At 47.0% G+C, this 19,509-nt stretch overlaps 1 protein-coding gene across 8 annotated transcripts in view; it reads right to left on the bottom strand.

Annotated features, from left to right (window-relative positions):
- The window catches only part of SEMA3D (semaphorin 3D), a 194,609-nt gene that overhangs the window by 88,344 nt on the left and 86,756 nt on the right, over window positions 1-19,509 (bottom strand). For all 8 annotated transcript variants that reach the window (XM_030562158.1, XM_030562341.1, XM_030562209.1 and 5 more), the window contains 2 exons: window positions 12,638-12,700; window positions 9,640-9,759 (listed from right to left, as the gene is read on the bottom strand). In XM_030562158.1, the coding sequence (XP_030418018.1) occupies window positions 9,640-9,759; window positions 12,638-12,700 (183 nt within the window). The remainder of the gene's footprint in view (window positions 1-9,639; window positions 9,760-12,637; window positions 12,701-19,509) is intronic.

Consider the following 19,509-nt stretch of genomic DNA (forward strand, 5'->3'; position numbering starts at 1 on the left):
TGAAAGGTGGAGATAGCTGCTAGGTGGACTCGCAACGACGATAAGGCCAGACCTTGCCCTTTGAGGGACCAAACGTAGTCTAAGATTTCGGTTATCGAAACTTCCATAGGGCGGAGATTTCTCTCTACGCACCAACAGGAGAAGCGCTTCCATTTCGCCGAATATGTGGCTCTTGTGGACGGTTTCCTGCTGCTCAAGAGCACCTCTCTCACAGGCGTGGAGCAGCGCAGCTCGGAACCAGTCAGCCACGCAGGAGCCACGCCGCTAGGTGCAGCGACTGCAGGTCTGGGTGACAGAGGGTCCCGTGGTCCTGGGTAATCAGGTCCGGATGAAGGGGCAGGGGAACTGGGTCGGCTATGGCCAAGTCCAGCAGCATGGTGTACCAGTGCTGCCTGGGCCATGCCGGGGCCACCATGATCACGAGAGCCCTGTCTCTGCGCACCTTCAGGAGGACCTTGTGGACCAGAGGGAACGGGGGAAACGCATAGTACAGGTGGGTCGACCACTGGATGAGGAAGGCATCCGCTATCGACCCCGGCTCCCTGCCCTGAAAGGAGCAGAACGCTTGGCACTTCCTGTTCCCCTTGGACGCGAAGAGGTCCACCCGGGGATAACCCCACCTCCGGAAAATGGAGAGAGCGACGTCCGGGCGAAGGGACCACTCGTGTGACAGGAAGGATCTGCTCAATCGATCCGCCAGCGTGTTCCGTACTCCAGGGAGGAAGGAAGCCCTGAGGTGAATGGAGTGGGCTACGCAAAAGTCCCAGAGTCGTATCGCCTCATGGCACAGGGAGGAGGACCTGGTGCCGCCCTGCTTGTTGATATAGTACATGGTCGTCGTGTTGTCCGTGAACACGGCGACACAACGACCCTGAAGCTGATGACAGAACGCTTGACAAGCAAGGCGGACCGCTCTCAACTCCCGCATGTTGATGTGTAGCCCCACCTCCTCCTGGGACCACAGGCCCTGTGTCCGCAGGGCCCCTAGGTGGGCCCCCCAGCCTAGATCTGAGGCATCCGTTGTCAGGGATACCGAGGGCTGAGAGGGGTGGAAGGGAAGACCCGCACATAATACGGACTGGTCTAGCCACCAGCCGAGAGAATCTAAGACCTTCTGGGGGATTGTGACTAACATGTCTAACGGTTGCCTTGCCGGCCTGTAATGACTGATAAGCCACAGCTGGAGAGGCCTCATGTGGAGCCGAGCGTAGTCGGTCACAAAGGTGCACGCCGCCATGTGGCCTAACAGGGTTAGACATGTCCTCACTGACGTCAATGGGGCTGACCGCAAACGGTGAACGATCGCCGCCATGGTCTGAAACCGTTGCAGAGGCAGGGAGGCCCTGCCCACAGTGGCGTCCAGGACGGCCCCGATAAATTCCACCTTCTGCGTGGGCCTCAGGGTGAACTTGTCTGTGTTTATCAAGAGGCCCAGACTTGCAAACATGCCGGTGATCACGCGGACATGGCTGTTGACTTGCTGTTCCGACGTGCCCCGAATCAACCAGTCGTCCAGATAAGGGAACACGTGGACACGGTTGCGCCGAAGATGCGCCACGACAACTGCCATGCATTTTGTAAACACCCTCGGGGCCGTGGACAGGCCGAATGGGAGGACTGCAAACTGATAATGAAGAGCCCCCACAATGAAGCGGAGAAAGCGTCTGTGGCGCGGCCAAATGGCAATGTGGAAATACGCGTCCTGCATGTCGAGGGCGGCGTACCAGTCTCCCGGATCCAGGGATGGAATAATGGTCCCCAGGGATACCATGCGGAACTTCAACTTCACGAGGTATTTGTTGAGCTCTCGCAGGTCGAGGATAGGCCTGAGGCCCCCCTTGGCCTTGGGGATCAGAAAGTAGCGGGAATAAAACCCCTTGCCTTTCTCGTTTTCCGGAACCGCCTCTATAGCTCCTTTGCTGAGGAGCGTCTGCACCTCCTGCCGAAGGAATTGCTCGTGAGAGGGGTCCCTGAAGAGGGACGAGGAAGGAGGGCGGGAAGGAGGAAATGAAACAAACTGCAGGCGGTATCCCGTCTGCACCATGCTTAAGACCCAGCGGTCCGATGTTATTTGGGACCACGCCGGGAGGAAAAACGAAAGGCGGTTGGAAAACGGGGGGGAAGGATCCATAGGGGAAACTGTTACCGCGCCCTCGGGCGCACCTTCAAAATGAAGGCTTAGGACCAGGCGGGGGTTTTGAGGAGCCTTGGTTCTGCCCCCCTTGGTTCCCCGACTGCCTGCGCCTTCCGTTCCTGCCGCGGCGCCTGTAAAGGTCCTGCCGCTGGCGGAACTGGGAAAACGGCCTACGTTGTTGCTGTTGTTGCGACCTAAAGGGTCTACGCTGCGTCACGGGGGTGTGCATCCCGAGGGACCGCATAATGACCCGGTTGTCTTTTAGACTCTTGAGTCTGGGGTCTGTCTTATCAGAAAACAGGCCCTGGCCTTCGAAAGGAAGGTCCTGTATGGTATGCTGGAGCTCCGGCGGAAGTCCGGAAACCTGCAGCCAGGAGATGCGACGCATCGTAACTCCTGACGCGAGGGTACGGGCAGCCGAGTCCGCAGCGTCCAAGGAGGCTTGTAAGGCCGTGCGTGCGACCTTCTTGCCTTCGTCCAAGATGGCCGTAAACTCTTGGCGAGCATCCTGTGGCAGCAGCTCCTTAAATTTGTCCACTGCCACCCAGGAATTAAAGGCATATCTGCTCAGCAGGGCCTGCTGGTTGGAGGCCCTGAGCTGCAGCGCCCCAGCCGAATACACCTTACGGCCAAGGAGGTCCATCCGCCTGGCTTCTCTGGATTTGGGGGTTGGAGCCTCCTGGCCGTGACGCTCCCTATCGTTCACTGATTGCACCACCAGTGAACCCGGAGTCGGGTGTACATGGAGATATTCGTATCCCCTAGAAGGGGCCATGTACTTCCTCTCGACTCCTTTCGCTGTCGGAGGGATGGAGGCCGGGGACTGCCAGATGGTATTGGCGTTGGCCTGGATGGTCCGTATGAAGGGCAGGGCGATCCTGGTGGGAGCATCAGAAGAGAGGATGGTTACAATTGGATCCTCTATCTCCGAGACCTCCTCTGCCTGCAGACTCAGATTTTGAGCCAATCGCCTGAGGAGGTCTTGGTGCGCCCTGAGATCCAGCGGGGGGGGACTGTTGGAGGAGGTACCCGCCACCGCCTCATCCGGGGAGGAGGATGATGAGACCCCAGGCACGAGAGTGTCTAACTGAGGGTCTTCCTCAGCCCTCGCCTCTGCCTCCGGAGCCGCAGCGGAGTCCTGCTGCTTGGACCCTTCCTCCCCTTCAGGGGAGGGAGGGGGGCGAGACAACGAGGCTTCAGGGGCCCTACGCTCCGCAGTCGCCGGTCTAGCAGGGAGCTGCTGGGGGCCCTGGGCCTGATGGTATGCCCAGGGTGTCCAGAATCCCCACTGTTGTGGGCCTTGGTCCTGCAGCGGCGGATCACCGAACAGCGCCGCCTGCCGGTCGGTGCCCAGCGCATACCCGCTGTCCGTCTGGGAGGATACGGACGGCTGTCTCGAGGGCCATGGTGGGGCCGACCCTGGATGGTAAGGGTCTGCGCGGGCCGGCACGGAGGATCGTCTCGGTGCCGGGGACCGGTGCCGGGAGTCATATCGGTGCCGGGATCGGGATCGGGACCGGGATCTGTCACGGTGCCGGGATCCTGATCGGTACCGGGCGCCGCTTCGGTGCCGGGACCTGCCACCAGCTCGGTGCCGGGAGGTCGACCGGGACCTACCACCAGCTCGGTGCCGGGAGGTCGACCGAGACCGGGACCTGCCACCAGCTCGGTGCCGGGAGGTCGACCGGTGCGGCGAGTAGCGTCGGGACCCGCTCCTGGAATCGCGGTGCCGGTGTGGACGACTGGAGCCTGACCGCGACCGTCTCGATGCCGACCGGTGCCGCGAGTGCGACCGGTACCGCTGAGGGGAGCGGTGCCGGGACTGCGAGCGGCGTCGGGATCTGGAGCGCCCAAGACGTCGGGACCTGGATCGTGAACGACTGTCTCTGGGCGGTGCCGATATCATGGGCTTGCCTCTGGACACGACCCGCACCGGAGGTACCGGGGGTGGCAGCCGAGTGGGCTCAGTCAGGGCAATAAGGTCCCGAGCCGAGGCGAAGGTCTCCGGTGTGGACGGGACCACTATCTCAACCCCAGATCTCATGGGGGAGCTCGGCGGTACCGGACTCAACGGACCCGCCGGGCCCGGAGTCAACGGTGCTGACGGTGCCGGCGGCGCCACGGCCGATGTCGAGGCCGGGCGCTCTAGCCGGGTCTTCCTGGCCGGAGTATCAGACTTCGACGGCCTTGGCTCTGACTCCAGTGCCGGAGAGGGTCGGTGCCGAGGAGTCTTCTCGGTGCCGGAGCGATCCGGTGCCGGTGCCGATACCACGGCCTGCGAAGCCGTCGGGTCAAGTGCCGCCTCCATTAGGAGAGTTCGGAGCCTTTGATCCCTCTCCTTCTTTGTCCTCGGCTTAAAGGCCTTACAGATGCGGCACTTGTCGGATCTGTGCGATTCCCCGAGGCACTTCAGGCACGCTTCGTGGGGATCGCTGGTAGGCATGGGCTTCTTGCAGGCCGCGCACTGCTTGAAGCCCGGCGAAACAGGCATGAGCCTGGCGCCGGGTGCCGGGAAGGGCTAAGCCCCCGGCGAAGAACTACTTAACAACTATTTAACTTAACTATCTACTTAACCAACTAATTAACAACTATAATGGACTAGAGATGAACGATAGATAAACGATAGAGAACTAGGAGAGCTAGGGACGTGGAGGACAGCTATGCCGCGCTCCACAGTTCCAACGACCGACACGGCGGTAAGAAGGAACTGAGGAGCGGGCGGGCCGGCAGGGATATATATTGGGCGCCATGGCGGCGCCACTCCAGGGGGCGACCTGCCGGCCCACTGGAGTTGCTAGGGTAAAAAGTTTCCGACGAACGTGCACGCGCGGCGCGCACACCTAACTGGAATGGATGTGAGCAATCACTCGAAGAAGAACTGGTGCTCCGTCATCTCTGGCTGCTCCGTGAATTGCACCAACCACCTGGAATTGGTTCTTTCTATGCCCCACAGTAATCTAGCCTCCAAGCAGGGGCAGCTCTAGGTATTTTGCCGTCTCAAGCACCGCAGGAAGGCTGCCTTTGGTGGCTTGCCTGCGAGAGGTCCCCAGTCCCGTGGATTTGACAGCACGCCTGCGGGAGGTCCGCTGAAGCCGCAAGACCAGCGGACGCTCCGCAGGCATGCCGTAGAAGGCAGCCTGCCTGCTGCCCTCACGGCGACCTGCAGAGCGCCCCCTGTGGCTTGCCACCCCAGGCACGCGCTTGGCATGCTGGTGCCTGGAGCCACCCCTACCTCCCAGGAATCATCACGTTCTCCACAGCTCCTCTGGCAGGTCTGCAAACACTACAGGACCGTGCCCTCTATGCTTGCAACACTCATGACAATAGTGCAGCGCTGTGCAGACTCCATGCTTCTGTCACAGATGGCAGGTAGCAAGGAAGGATGTGTGGGTTTTGAAAAAAAGATGTGAAATATTACGGGATGGAGAACACTTCATTATGGGAAGTTGACCCCCCAGCCTCCCAGTCACCACTGCGTGACTTGTTTTGGCCCCATCAGGCATTGCAAAAACTTCCCAAAACACCCTATGCTGGTTGATGTAAAGTTGCACAGTGGGATTCCCACCCATGGTGCACTGCTGTCTGCACTGATACAAGCTCTCCTGGTGAGGACAAGCTCCACCGACACGAGGAGCAAAGTGTACACATGCACAAGCGATGTAATAACTGTGGTGACTGTATGCCAATGTAACTGAGATCAGCATAATTTTGTAGTGTAGACATGACCTAAATTTTCATTTAAGTGACCAGAGAGCCGACATTTTTATTTTTCTTGTTATGTCCATCCATAAATTCTCTAGGTTCATGACAAAATGTAAAACCACAGCAATACAAACCATGTATGCGCAATATTTAATAATTAAGCTCCCTGCAAAGAATCAAATCCTTCCCAGTACTGGGACATATTCCACCCTATCCATTCACCTCATTCCCTCAAATAATGCCACTTGGGACACAGGTAAACATTGCCATGTTCTCAGAGGGTCACCAACGTAACCAACGTAAGGCATACTGATGGGGAAAATGAATTCTAAGGCTAAAGATCACTGACCTGCTCCCATCCCACTCCCATTTCAACATTTCAAGGTGGTTTTTAGTATGAGCCCCTCAGAGGATCACAACTACAGCAGTATCAAATATGGACGGGTGGTCTCTAAGTTAAACAGGACTCAAGTCATTTAGAGTTTTATACATCAAAACCAAATAGCTCAAACTTCACCCAGAAATCAACAGGTAACCAGTGCAGAGCAGAGGTGATTAACATACAATCTGGCCAAAACTTTTAACACTGTTTTGAAGGCTGTGGCAAAAGGCACTAATTAGGCTCAGTCCTGTTCACTTGGCAGGCAGGAGAAATTTTGGCTTTGACTTCAATTGTAAGAAGATTGGGATTTTGATCTCCTTAAAATCAACTGTGTGACGCCTTGGCAGATTTTATACTGTTTCCAGAACAGTATGTGCTGTGGCTTAAGGTCACTTGACCTGTTCTGACTCATCTGTTTCCAGAGCACTGGCATCAGATGGCAGAAGGTTGGCAGACACACTGGCAGGTTTTCAAGGTTGTCGGTACATTGGCAGATTTCAAAGGCTCATTACAGAAAAGAAGAATATCTGGAGCCTTTGCTTTCCCAACAGCAGATTAGTGCCCAGAGTCCAACAGGGTTGGACTGAGTTTATTCATTACAAAACACACATAATTATAATCTAGACTTTTAAAAACCAAGAAAGGATCTGGTTCAATTGCAGTGCTGTGTTATCATGCAAGAAACCTGAATTCAGTTCCAAGTCTCGGGGGACAAAATTCCACCTTCAGTAGAAGACCCATGCAACCACAGCCGTATCAATGGATTTGCAGGGAAAGTAAGGGCTAGCAGCATCTGGCCCCTAGCCTCTCACTTCTCAGGAGTTAAGTGAGACAGTGCGGAGGCAGTGGATTTAGCCTGTTAGATAAGCGCTACAGGAGGAAAGGGAATGAGTGCCTCATGCCGTTCACCGCTACATTGCACTTGATTAAACAAGGCTGCAGGCAAGAGGTACTATTATGTGAGGCTTTAGGTGGTAATGGGAGAAATGAACACTCCTTCGGGATGCAGAGGGCAAGCAGGAGAGGTGGGAGGAGAGGGGAAGATGAGGGAGAAAAGTTGCATATAGCCAATCCAAGAATTCTGTTCCAACGGCTGTGACAGAAGCAGCACAGTTTATTACAGTGCTGCTTTTCTTTTATTTCAGAAACACTAAAATGTGCTAATTTCTCTTTTGAATCTTAGGTAAGAGACCTTTGAAAAAAGTGAACTATTTCAAACCATGAAAAACATAGCCCTCTTGCAGCCTCAAACACATAGGAACATTGGACTTGTCCTAATAGATCAGGCTAGTCATTGGTCCAGTCAAATGGCCTATTTCCTACCTTGCCCAGTACCAGCTGCTTTAGGGGAAGGGAGAAATAAATCCCTATAATGAACAATTATGGAATAATCTGTCCATAGGGGAAATTTCTTCCAGCCCCATCAGTTAGTGACTGGATTATACCCTGTAGTGTGAGTTTGGCACATTGCCACTAGGGAGAGTGTGGGGCTGTTATATCAATACACAGGGTGCAGTATGTACAGACACATGGGAGGGGACAATTTTGCAGGCTGGTGGAGCTGGGGGTTAGAGTTTGTGAAGGCAAAGTGTTGGAATCAGTCTGAATCGAGCTTGTCCACATGGACCGCTACATTGCGGGTGCCCTGTGCAAGGAGAGGAGGGAAAAGATCCTTAAATCCTCCTGCTCCATCCCTAGCAGATAATGCTCTGGTGCCTTTACACTAGGTAAAGGGCTGGAATGACATAAAGAGGCCCTATAAGTCCCATTTCAGCTGCAGGTGGATTCCTTCAGTGCAGGTACTGATGAAGACAGCTTTCTGAGAACCTCCTCGCAAGCCCTGGCATAGGATGCATGCCAGCAGAAGGGGCATGTCGGGGCAGGGCTGGGTTCCAGGCAGCACTACGGCCCAAAGGCAGAACTAGGAGACAGGTCACAGGACTAGTCTCTCCAGCCTCCAGAGCATGTCACGATCAGGGGCTTGCAAAAGTGGTTTAGTTTCCCTCCCCTTGGGCTGTGAGTTTGCCTCAGGTCCTTAAACCCTCTTTTCAGCTCCCTTGTTTTTAAAAGTTTTATAGGAATCCTTGCACCTCCTACCTGGCAGGAAATATCTAGCCTTGGCACTGTGCCTCAAAAGAATTGCAGGTAGCTGGTGTTACCACATGCTTTGGCACACTATTGCTTACATTATATTTTACAGAGCAAGCCAACATTATGTTAGATTTTGGGAATTATGGATTCAAATGACAAGTCCTTCAGGGTGAAATCATATCCATGAGCAATACACATGTGAAAGGATTCTGCTGTATGTTCTAAGGACATGGGGAGAGGGTCAGGGAGGCTGCTCAGCACTGACTGCTAACAGATTTGGAGGAGGAATCTAAGGGTACATCTACACTACCCATTGGATCGGCAGGTAGTGATCGATCTATCGGGGATCGATTTATCGCATGTAGTGTAGATGCGATAAATCAATTCCTGATTGCTCTCTTGTTGACTACTGAACTTCAGCTCGGCAAGAGGTGGAGACAAAGTCGACAGGGGAGCGGCAAGCTATCGATTCCGTGCAGCGAGGACGTGAAGTGATTCTAAGTCAATGTAAGATATGTCAACTTCAACTACGCTATTCTCGTAGCTGAAATTGTATATCTTAGATCGATCCCTCCTCCAGTGTAGACAGGCCTGTTGCTCTCCCCAACCGTCATTTTGATCATGAGTGGCAGGCAATCAGTCCTGTCATCTTCATCCCCATAACTTTCCTTCCCTCATGAGCAAAGAGCCACCACATAGTTCCCCCTTCTGCTTCCTTTTCAATTCACAGCTCCCCTGTGCATTGGAAAATGTATTATTTCCACTGGGAATGGGTGGGTCTAAGGCCAGACCTGGGGACTGAAAGATTTCACCCAAAATGGTGAATAGACTAAGCAATACACAGTGGTTTAGACAGTCTCAAAGCACCAGGGCACTTCCATTCCCAGAGGTAGCTGGCCAATGGAGTGATAGCGATAGTGGATTTAGAAGCTGCTACTTTCCTTGGTAGAAGCAGAGTGTTGCAATGCTGACCAGAAACCAGGGAAAGAGAAATAGGAATAAATAAGCAGGAAAAGGATTTGCTAGAAAACAAGACATCTGGGTTAAATGTGCTCTTCACACAATTAATCACTGAAAGCGTCACTCTGAAGATCTTTGTATATTAATTCTTATTGGGCAAAAAGCTTTGTTCAAGTGCAATATGCACACATCAAATGTGAGAACATGAGTTCTTACATGACCTGTAAAATGCACCATAACCCTGCTATTTATACAAACTGCTGTCAGTTCATTTTTTACATCACTCACTCTGTTTTAAAATAAATGATGGATGCTAAGCGAGGTTAGAGCCATTTCTTGTCATGCACCATTGGTGGAGGGATTAAATTACCTCTTTGTGTATTCCAAGCTCAATGTATCCACACACAGGGTGAAAGGCTCCTGTGCCACAGACATAAACATGTGTCCGGTTGTAGGGCTGAAGAACCCTGATAAAATTTGCACATTCTGTCTGTTGGGAAAAATGGAGGAAAAAGTTAATACTTTGCAACTATGCACACAACAAAACTCATATTTGGTGACTTATTTATTTTTGCTCTCACATCTACCTTTCGTTAAGCCATAGCTAATGTTATTTTTTAAAAGTTGTAGCAACTAAAGCATTAGCACTGGCCAATTACTGTAGTTCATCCATCAGGCATTGACTTACATGTTATACTGATTACATTCTTGTAATAGTGGTATAAAGCCATGAAGAATGACAAAGTACATGGTGAAAGTCTAGTTTTGAGGAGTTCTCTCTGTACCAGTCTTTGTTGTAATAAAGCTCCAGTCTTAACAATTGTCTGGAAATGGGAAAGCTGGCAACCATTTCCAAAATGTGGTGGGCCCCACGTTTGGCTGGCCCGTTGGTTCCCCTGTCATTTCTTCCAATTAAAGACTCAGTGCAAGCATTAACAGCCAAAGGTTAATTGTGGGAATGGAGGCAGGGGGGCCCTCCATAACTGTGGCAGTCCTCAGGGCTGCAATAAACTGTCAAAGGGTGCATTATGTATATACTCTCCTTGCATTGGCCCTATCTTATTGGCCAGCAAGGACTGGGGCAAGTCTGTTATGCTCTGATGCACCCTAATCAGCAATACCAAAACACAAGGAAATTTAAGCAAGACACACAGGAAGGTTGTCAATCAAAACTTGTAACAATCATGAACCAGTTAAGTCAGCAACAGTCTGAACAAAACATCGTTAACAGTCCAAATGGCAGGTATATAGCAGCTGTCCCTGACTAACTGCTCATGTCCAATGGTATGTGCACATACACACAGGACCAGTAACTATAACAAAGAGGAACAGGAACAGAGAGAAGGAAGCAGTAATCAGGAAGGGCACACACATACACATGCACACAAGTCATCACAAGGTCCATGACACCTTTGGGCTACTTAGCACCAGGGTAGTCTCTAGACCAGTGGTCCCCAACGTGGTGCCTGCGGACACCATGGCGCCCGCCGGGGCATTTATGTGCATCCACCTAGTGTCCAGCAGAGGACCTGCCGGAGACAGAACTCAGGCTGTGGGCGCGGTGTTCTCTGTTCCCAGCAGGTGTGGGCCCTGCCTAGTTCCTAGCAAGGGAGAGAAGCTGCGGCCCCACGCCTGCCAGGGACAGAGAACTCTGGGACTGCAGGCTGCAGGCATCGGTGTTCTCGGTCTCTGATAGGTGTGGGGCAGCGGCTTAAGCCAGAGAGAAGCCACGTCCCCGCGCCTGCCGGGAACAGAGAACTCGGGCTACAGGCACTGGTATTCTCGGTCCCCATCAGGTGCGGGGCCCACCTAGTGCCCAGCAGAGAAGAGAATCTGGGGCCCCGCACCTGCTGGGGACAGAATACTCCAGGGCTGCGGGCACCGGTGTTCTCTGTCCTCACGGCTTTTCTCCAGCTTCTGTCTTCTCTCTAGATTCATATGTTATGTAATATTACATTTTTTTTTAATTATTTAATGTACAAACACAAAATAAGCCTTGAAAAATTGTTGGTGCCCACCACGCTCTTCTGAAAATATGAATGGGCTACTGGCCACAAAAAGGTTGGGGACCACTGCCCTAGACAGTCCTGGTCCTTGCCGTTCATCAGTGCAATTAACTAGATTGTGGCTGTTCATTGCAAGGTTATGGCATGGGGTGGGGGTAAAGGGCAAGCAACAGCCTTGCCCTAACTGGGAAAAAGAAGCATACAACAAAGCTGTTAGGCCACTTATTTCCAGATTAATATAATATCTGTTGTCTAACCTGTGAGGCTGGAAGGAAGCTGAAGAGGGAATGTAGTAGGTGACACCTACAAGGTATCACAAAAAACAATATTCATCCCTCCAGCTGCCTCTCTTTTACAAAAGCACAGAGATTGGTCCAATCACAAAGTTTGTGTACAGATCAGGATCAGAGATTTCCCAGAGCTCAGAGGAGGTGTTGTTCAGACCTGCTGTATTATAGAGATAAGGGACAGCCATTATGTTAGGATGCCAAATGGAACCTTCTCATAAAGTGTATTTCAATCCAGGGTTTTAGCTTGGGCCTATCCCTTAAACAAACATACCTAGTAAAGGCCACTGGGTTAGTGGGAAGAGAGGGGAAGAAACTTCACATGTATGAGTGGGGCAGGCTTCACATTCTTTATGGCGCTCCTTGTCTTTCATGAGGGAATCTGATTTCTCTTCACTGTGCAGAAGAGGTATGAGGGAAGCCTTTTTATTATGCAGAATGATGCATCTTATAGGAAAGGGGATCATGGCACTAGAGAAGAGCTTATGAATCCATGAGACTGGTGTTTTACACTAGTGATCCCTGCAGCTGTCTATGAACTGAGTGAATTTGTAAATGTACAAGTCTGATGCTTTGTTAATGAATTGCAATAAAGCTGTGTTCAGTATATTCCCAAGGGGAAGGGACTTTTTGATGGTCACAAGAACTTTTAGTGGCTTTGGATCAGGCCCATAATGAGTAACCCAGGATTCATTTCATAATGGAGTTGATTCACTTCTCAATGATATGTGGCTGAATTTTAATTGTACACTGAATTCTGCATGTATACTGATGACTAAGCACCTCTTCTACTCAGTATTGTTCCACATTCTCCTTGAAGCATCAGCATTTGAATAGAGATGAAACTACTCTGTTAGGTTAGTGATTTCAATAACAATTGCATGCACTTTTTTAAAGAAAAAGGCTAAACTATCAATGGTATGTCTTTTGTGCATTAAATTAGAATACAACAGTATGAGTATTTACCAGACTTTTTTCAACAGCTGCTTAATAATCAAATCTAACACATTTAGAAATAAATATATAGCTATACAGTGTTACCAGCACCAATTAAAAAAAAATGTTCTGTATTTACCTGCACATCTTTCCCAGCTAGTTTGCATACTTCCACCTTCTCTTTTGCTGCAGGCCAGTAAATCTGTCATACATTTAAAGATGTGTTAGGACCAGAGATTTTGCAGCATTTTATTTTTTCTTGTAATTTTGCTTGAAGTATTTCATTGCAAAGAACAGGTTAAAGAACTGAGATATGAATATGTATGCCTTTAAGACTATCATAATGACTATACAGACTTTAAATACAATGTGGCCTCTCATTTGTTCATTTCATTTCCCCCATTTTAAGGTAACCTTTAAGACCCTTTACCTATTTTAATAGTTCATATGCATTTTTAATGTGATGAGCTGTGTCTGGTTCTCAAGGATAGGACAGAACAAAATCAGCCTGAGAGTAAAATGACTACAATCTATGGAATTACACTAAAAGTGAATTTAGCCCAATAGCTATAGATTCGGCAAATCTGTATTTTGGCAAATATATATTGAGCTGTGTCTGTCCATTTTAAAATGAAAAGGGGTTTGTTTGAAAAACTAAGCATAGCTTTAGGGAAATCTTTAGAACAAAAAGGGCATTTGTCAGAAATGTATAGCACACAATTTAATAATCTGACCCATAAGCAGGAACTGACATAGTAAAGCATATACATGTAGAAAATGACATACATGCATAGAGCAGAATTACATGCCATTTTAAACAGGTCTCTTTTCTTTCATATACACTTTAGAATCCTGACATATGAAAGTTAGTATTTTTGGAAATATTGGCCCAGATCATTAGGTGGCATAAATTGGCATAACTCCATTTATGGCAATGGAGTTACATTGATTTATACCAGCTGAGGAGCTGGCCCATTTATTTCAATTAAGCAATCAAAATAGGGCACTGTCAAAGATATGTATGAATCCATCAGCTTAAGAAATACAAACTTTCGATAAGTTCAAAGGACGGGAGAGAAAGAGAGGGAAAAGTACACTTCCAAAACCAACGGGATTTATTTGCCCTGAGCTGACCAGGGTTCTATATTCCTGTTTTTTATTATTTTAAGACGGCCTGAGTGTTAGCATTTTTTTTCTGATTGAAAGCAAAGGGGCAGAAAGAATTTAATATGCAAAGGTTTTGACTGAATGCAAGTTAGGAAACATCTAATGCTTCAGGAGCCCAAAAGTGATTTACCAGTAGCCTGGGTTCTTACAGCATAATGTTCACCTTGGACTGCACTTTGTTCAAATCTTAACACTGCAGTGGTAAGATCTCTTGTATTACAGAGCAGACATTACATAAGGCTTGTTTTCCAATACATGCCTTCACCAAATACAATACATGCCTTCACCAAAATATATATTATTTCCAAAAGGGGATTTAAGGAGTTGAATTCATGGTAATTAAATCGAAAGATTTTCCTCTGTACAATTTCAGATGGAAGAAAGGGCAATACAATTTATACCCACTAATGGTGAGCTTCAAAAGGTTCAAAATTGGAGTTCAGTTCAGATAACTATCCAAACGTTCTGGATGTTGGGGTGTAGATGAGCTGTACTCAGAGCAAGATTAAAAAGTTTGGAGACTTAAGTGGCTCCCTGGCACCATTTTTACTCCTCCAATCCTCATGGCTATTCTAATCATGTCAGATTATAACAGCCCCCTAGGGACCAAAATTGCAGATGAGGATCGCTGGAGTGAAGCACATTCTAGCCATGTCCCCTACACCAGCTCATTTCCATGCAATTAGGGCAGCTTGAAAGTGCCAAAGCAGCCTTAACACAGCCCAAGATCTTGCTCCAGATTTCTGCGCAATGCTTCTCTGAACCGTCCCAACCCCCCGAGTCTGCAAAACTGGACTGAGAACAACCTCCCTTGTTTGCATTCCAGCCCTTCTTGTTCTCCTCCCAGCCAGAAATGGGATGTGCTGGCCTTCTGCAAGGAAATTAATTTCACTCCTACATGAACAAGGGATGTGCAATCAGGCCATATGTATTTCCCTTACTGTAAAAATACAGTCATTCATTTACAATTATCTTTGTGGTAAGAAACTATTAGTAAAGGACATTTAAGTTACATAAACGTTAACCCTTTACAGCAATAGTTACTTAAAGAAAAGTTAAGGCCTTATAATGTCATCTCAGGAACTAGAGCTCTAATTTGCTCTTCCAGAAAGCACCTAGGTCTGATAGTCTGAATTCGACATGCCAGTACAGCTGGTTCCAGGGGCATAGTGCCAGAATGTTTGGGAGAAAGTACTGGGAAAGATGCAGAGTCATCAGGGTGAGATGTTGGGGTGACTAAGTGGAAGATGGCATAGGTTTCAATGGGGTACAGCATAAACAAGGTAAGAGATTCAGGTGTATGGACCCTAATTCCTGGGCAGAGTCTTTTCCAGGACTGAAGCCTGAGGCATGATAGCATTTGTTGTACAAAATGGACAGATCAGGCTGGGACATGAACGCTTCTTGCCATGCTGACCGAGGAAATGGATAGAGTCAATCCTGACTACAGAAGAGTCACTTGGTTTACATCCTAGCTCCTTGACAGCCTCTGAGCTTAGCATTCTAAAAACATAAATCAGTCACTGAAGGGTAGCTTAAGTGCTGCAGTTTAACAATCTGTTTACAATTATGCACAAAGGATTTAATAGAATGTTTGTTTACTCTTCATGTGAGAAATGAGATGTTCCCTCAATGTGCCATTTCTAAAATGTAACACATCAAGATTACATAATAAATTATAAAGTATGATCACAGAGTCAGAGTCAAAGCTCTTTTAGTTCTAAAAGTGATCAGACTACACACAATAGTTCCCCAGAGCGTGTTCCTGCTAACACTGGCCCTCACAAGTAACTTTAGTTATGTCAATAGTCCCATTGACTAATCATGTGCATCAAACTGTTTACCTACATAAGCATTTCAAAGATCCTAGCTATAGACTTAAGACTGGATGCCTTTCTGGACTAGGGTGACCAGATGTCCCAATTTTATAAGGACAATCCTGATATTTGGGGCTTTTGCTTATATAGTTGCCAATTACCCCGCACCCCCATCCCGATTTTTGACACTTGCTATCTGGTCACCCTATTCTGGAAGATATGCTTTAGTGAACAAAATGTATTGGGCTTAACATGGAAGTAAGTGGCCAAAATGTTATGACCTATGTGTGACACCCTGGCACCCCAATATTCACCACGGTCATGTAATTAGGATATGTTTTGTACAAAGTATGTCTTGTGGGGTATCATTCTAAACGTTTTGATCTGCTAGACATTAATATCTCGTTGTATTGTATGTGCTATCATTGTATGTGAAGTTATGAAATTGGCTATGTTTGTGTTATTGAAACATATTGTGAGGTTGAAAACACCCAGAAGCAGATTTCGGGTACAACAGTAAAAAGGCCAAACAATGTTAATGGCTTATTGAGGAAATGCACACAAAGCACAAGGATTACCCCAGGAACTGTGTGCAACAGAAACTTCTCAGATAGAACTACACAAGTGGCGACCTCTGTTTGAGAAACCCTGAACTACACCATGGGAATTGTTTGACCCAAGTCACAGCAAAAATGCTTTCCAGCAAGTGGAAAGAAGATATAAAAGGGGGGAAATGACATTGTGATGGCACCTCACTCCCCCTACACAACACACCTGGAAACAGCTGAGGAACAAAGACTGAACTGGGGGAAGTGCTGGTCCCAGGCGAGAGAGATTTTTAGCCTGTGAATGGAACACCTGGGGATTCCAAGCTGTAAGCAAATGCAGCTTGGCCCCTTCAGAATTTCCAGCCTGCTTGTATCAGCTCTTAGGGTGAGGATCTGCTATTCATAGCAACTCTATTTAGTATATTAAGTTTAGTTTGCTTTTTTTTTTGTTTATTTACTAGGTATTCGGCTTTGATCTGTTTTATTTCACTTATAATCTATCTTTGTAGTTAATAAACTTCTTTTTGCTTTATCTAAACCAGTGTGTGGGAATCGTAACTCAGGGGCAAAAAACTGTTGCACATTCCTCTCCACGTTGAAGGAGGGGGCAAATGTTAGGAGCTTACGCTGTACAATTCCCTGGGCAATGCACGATGGGATAATTGTAGGTTTATGCTCCAGAGGGAGCGTGTGCCTGAGGAGCTGGTAGTTGCCCTAGCTGTGGCCTACACACCAAACCTGCAAATCCTAACTCACATTCACAGTCCCATTGAAGTTAATAGAATTATTCAGATAAGGACTACAGACAGGAGCATGGGTTTGCTGGAAGGCCCCATAGGATAATTCTAGGTCCAGCTGTGAAGGTCTTCCTCCCTGGCAAGCAGTTATTTATATAAATAAACCCTATTAAAGGATTCATAATCTGGGCCAGTATCACTATAAAGCAGTGACATGCTCTCCTCAAGCAGTGGACTGGGAGCCAGAAGTCAAAGGTTTTGTTCTACTGCTCTGTGCCTCAGTTTCCCCATCACTAAAATGGGAGTCATGCTGATGGTCTCTCTTTTATAAAGCACTTTGAAGTTGAAAAATGCTATATAAGAGCTAAGTAAGATAGAAAGAACATGCAGCATCAATAAAAGTTTTTATGTTGGTCTAAATAAAATGCCGCAAAATTTAAAATTGTAACGTTATGGCATATGACTTTGTTTGTAGTGGTCATTCAGCTCTATGAATTACACATTAAATTTCCGGAAATAAGGTCATATTGGTGCTAGGGTGCTTGTCATTTGTTTTCACTGATCAGTGGGGCAGTTGGTAAAAAGAAATTCCAAGTAATTTCTTAGATTTTTTTCAACGATTCAAAAGAATTTCACACTTTTTTGCATATTACTTAGCAGCAAAAACAAAACAACTCCTCCCCCCAGGTTTACAGCATTTGGGAATGCTAGGTAAGGCCAGTTTTAATGTCATGTTCGTATGACAGTTGTTCTGCACATACATGAAATCTGTTTTATGCATGTGTCCACTTTGAGATGTTCACTGTTCAGTGATTTGGACACAGTGATCATCCAGACACATCACTATTACAGGAGGATTGTCCAAATCAGTTTCTACAACAGGATCCCATTGTATCTGCTGCACTCTCAAAGCTAAGATTCTTTTAGACCATTAGTAAACAATGAAGGATAAAAAGTAAACTCCTTATCCAAATCCTGTTCCATAGTTAATGTTTTAAATAATGACGCTTTCCTTTTTACCAATTTTATTGAAGCATGAAGATTTAAATGAACCACAAGAATAGCTGCAGCTCCTGAAAACGTTAGGCATATATTCTGAACTCTACTTTAGTGTACATCTGCCACACATCTCCAAACTTTCAACAGACATGTACACACCTGACGGACTGACTCTTGCACCTGAAATGCACATTCACAGACTTGCATCTCACAGGGCTTTTCAAAGTCATGTATTTTATTACTGACTGAAAAATGGGGCAGGAAAGAATGGTTCACTATACGCAAGCATGCTACTCGAAAAGGGGACCTGATTCTCCTCTTGCCAGGCATAATTAAAGAGTAACTCAAAGTCAGTGGAGTTACATCACTGTAAAACAAGTGCATTTTATTGCTTCCCAATTATCGCATAGGTTCACAATGTTACCAACCCATGTAAATATGCCTGGAAGTGGGAGAGACATTCTCTGCTTGGATTTTACACTTCACAAACATCCTGTAACTTAAACATGGGAATGATCTGACATTTGGCTGCTGGAGAGTAACCTCTGTTTTGAGTACAGTGGTGGGACCTACAAAGACTTTTGATTCATAGGTTCACTGATTCCAAGGCAAGAAGGAATCTAATCTAACCTCCTGTGTAACACAGGCCAAAGAACTTTCCCCAAATAATTGCACGAGCATATTTTCCGCAAAAAAAATCAAGTCTTCGTTTAAAAATGGCCAGTGATGGAGAATCTACCACGTTCCTTAGTAAATTGTTCCAATGGTTAATTACCCTCGCTGTTAAAAATTTACACCTTATTTCCAGTCTGAATTTGCCTAGCTTCAACTTCCAGCTACTGGTTTGTTATACCTTTCTCCGCTACATTGAAGAGCCCACTATCAAATATATATTCCTCATATAAATACTTTCAGACTAATCCAGTCCCCCTTAACCTTCTCTTTGTTAAGCTAAATAGATCAAGCTCCTTAAATCTATCACTATAAGGCATGTTTTCTAATCTTTTAAATCATTTTCGCGGCTCTTCTTTGAATCCAATTTTTCAACATCTTTTTTTAATTGTGGACATCAGAATTGGACACAATATTCCAGCAGTGGTCAGACCACTGTCAAATACAGAGATAAAATAACCTACTCAGGATTCCCCTTTCTAGGCATCTAAGGTCCTTAACTCTTCTGGCCACAATGTTGCACTCAAAGCTCATGTTCAGCTGATTATCCACCAGGACCCCCAAATCTTTTCTCTGTCTGAACATTATAGTGAGGTCTCAATATATAACTACTTTTACCTTATAATTGATAGTTTAAATACAATCAAATCCTATTAAAAGAAAATATTTTCCTAGTAAACTTCCTATTTTTGTAAAATGAATGTTTAAAGATCCATTACACATATAAGAATTAGAAAGAAAAATTAAAAAGCACCAGATGCTGATTTCAATTACACCAGTGCAAAACTGGAAAGACTTCATTAACTTCAATGGAGTTACTCTGTTTTCCTCTCCCCCTATTGCAAATGAGAGAAGAAATTATCCCACAGTCTGTTTGTCATAAGAGGAAAACTATGCTCAGCATGATTGCTAGGGAAAATACCACCCCTTTTCACATTAGTCTCACCTCTTGCATTTGAATACAAATCTCACCCTCACATAACTTGAGCAAAGCCCAAGATGAGCAGGATCTTTCAGATGGAAGCATATCAACTATTCATTACATCAAAAGCCAAGCAGTGACATATGAAT

Source organism: Gopherus evgoodei, chromosome 1 (genome assembly GCF_007399415.2).
Source record: "Gopherus evgoodei ecotype Sinaloan lineage chromosome 1, rGopEvg1_v1.p, whole genome shotgun sequence".
Taxonomy (NCBI): domain Eukaryota; kingdom Metazoa; phylum Chordata; order Testudines; family Testudinidae; genus Gopherus; species Gopherus evgoodei.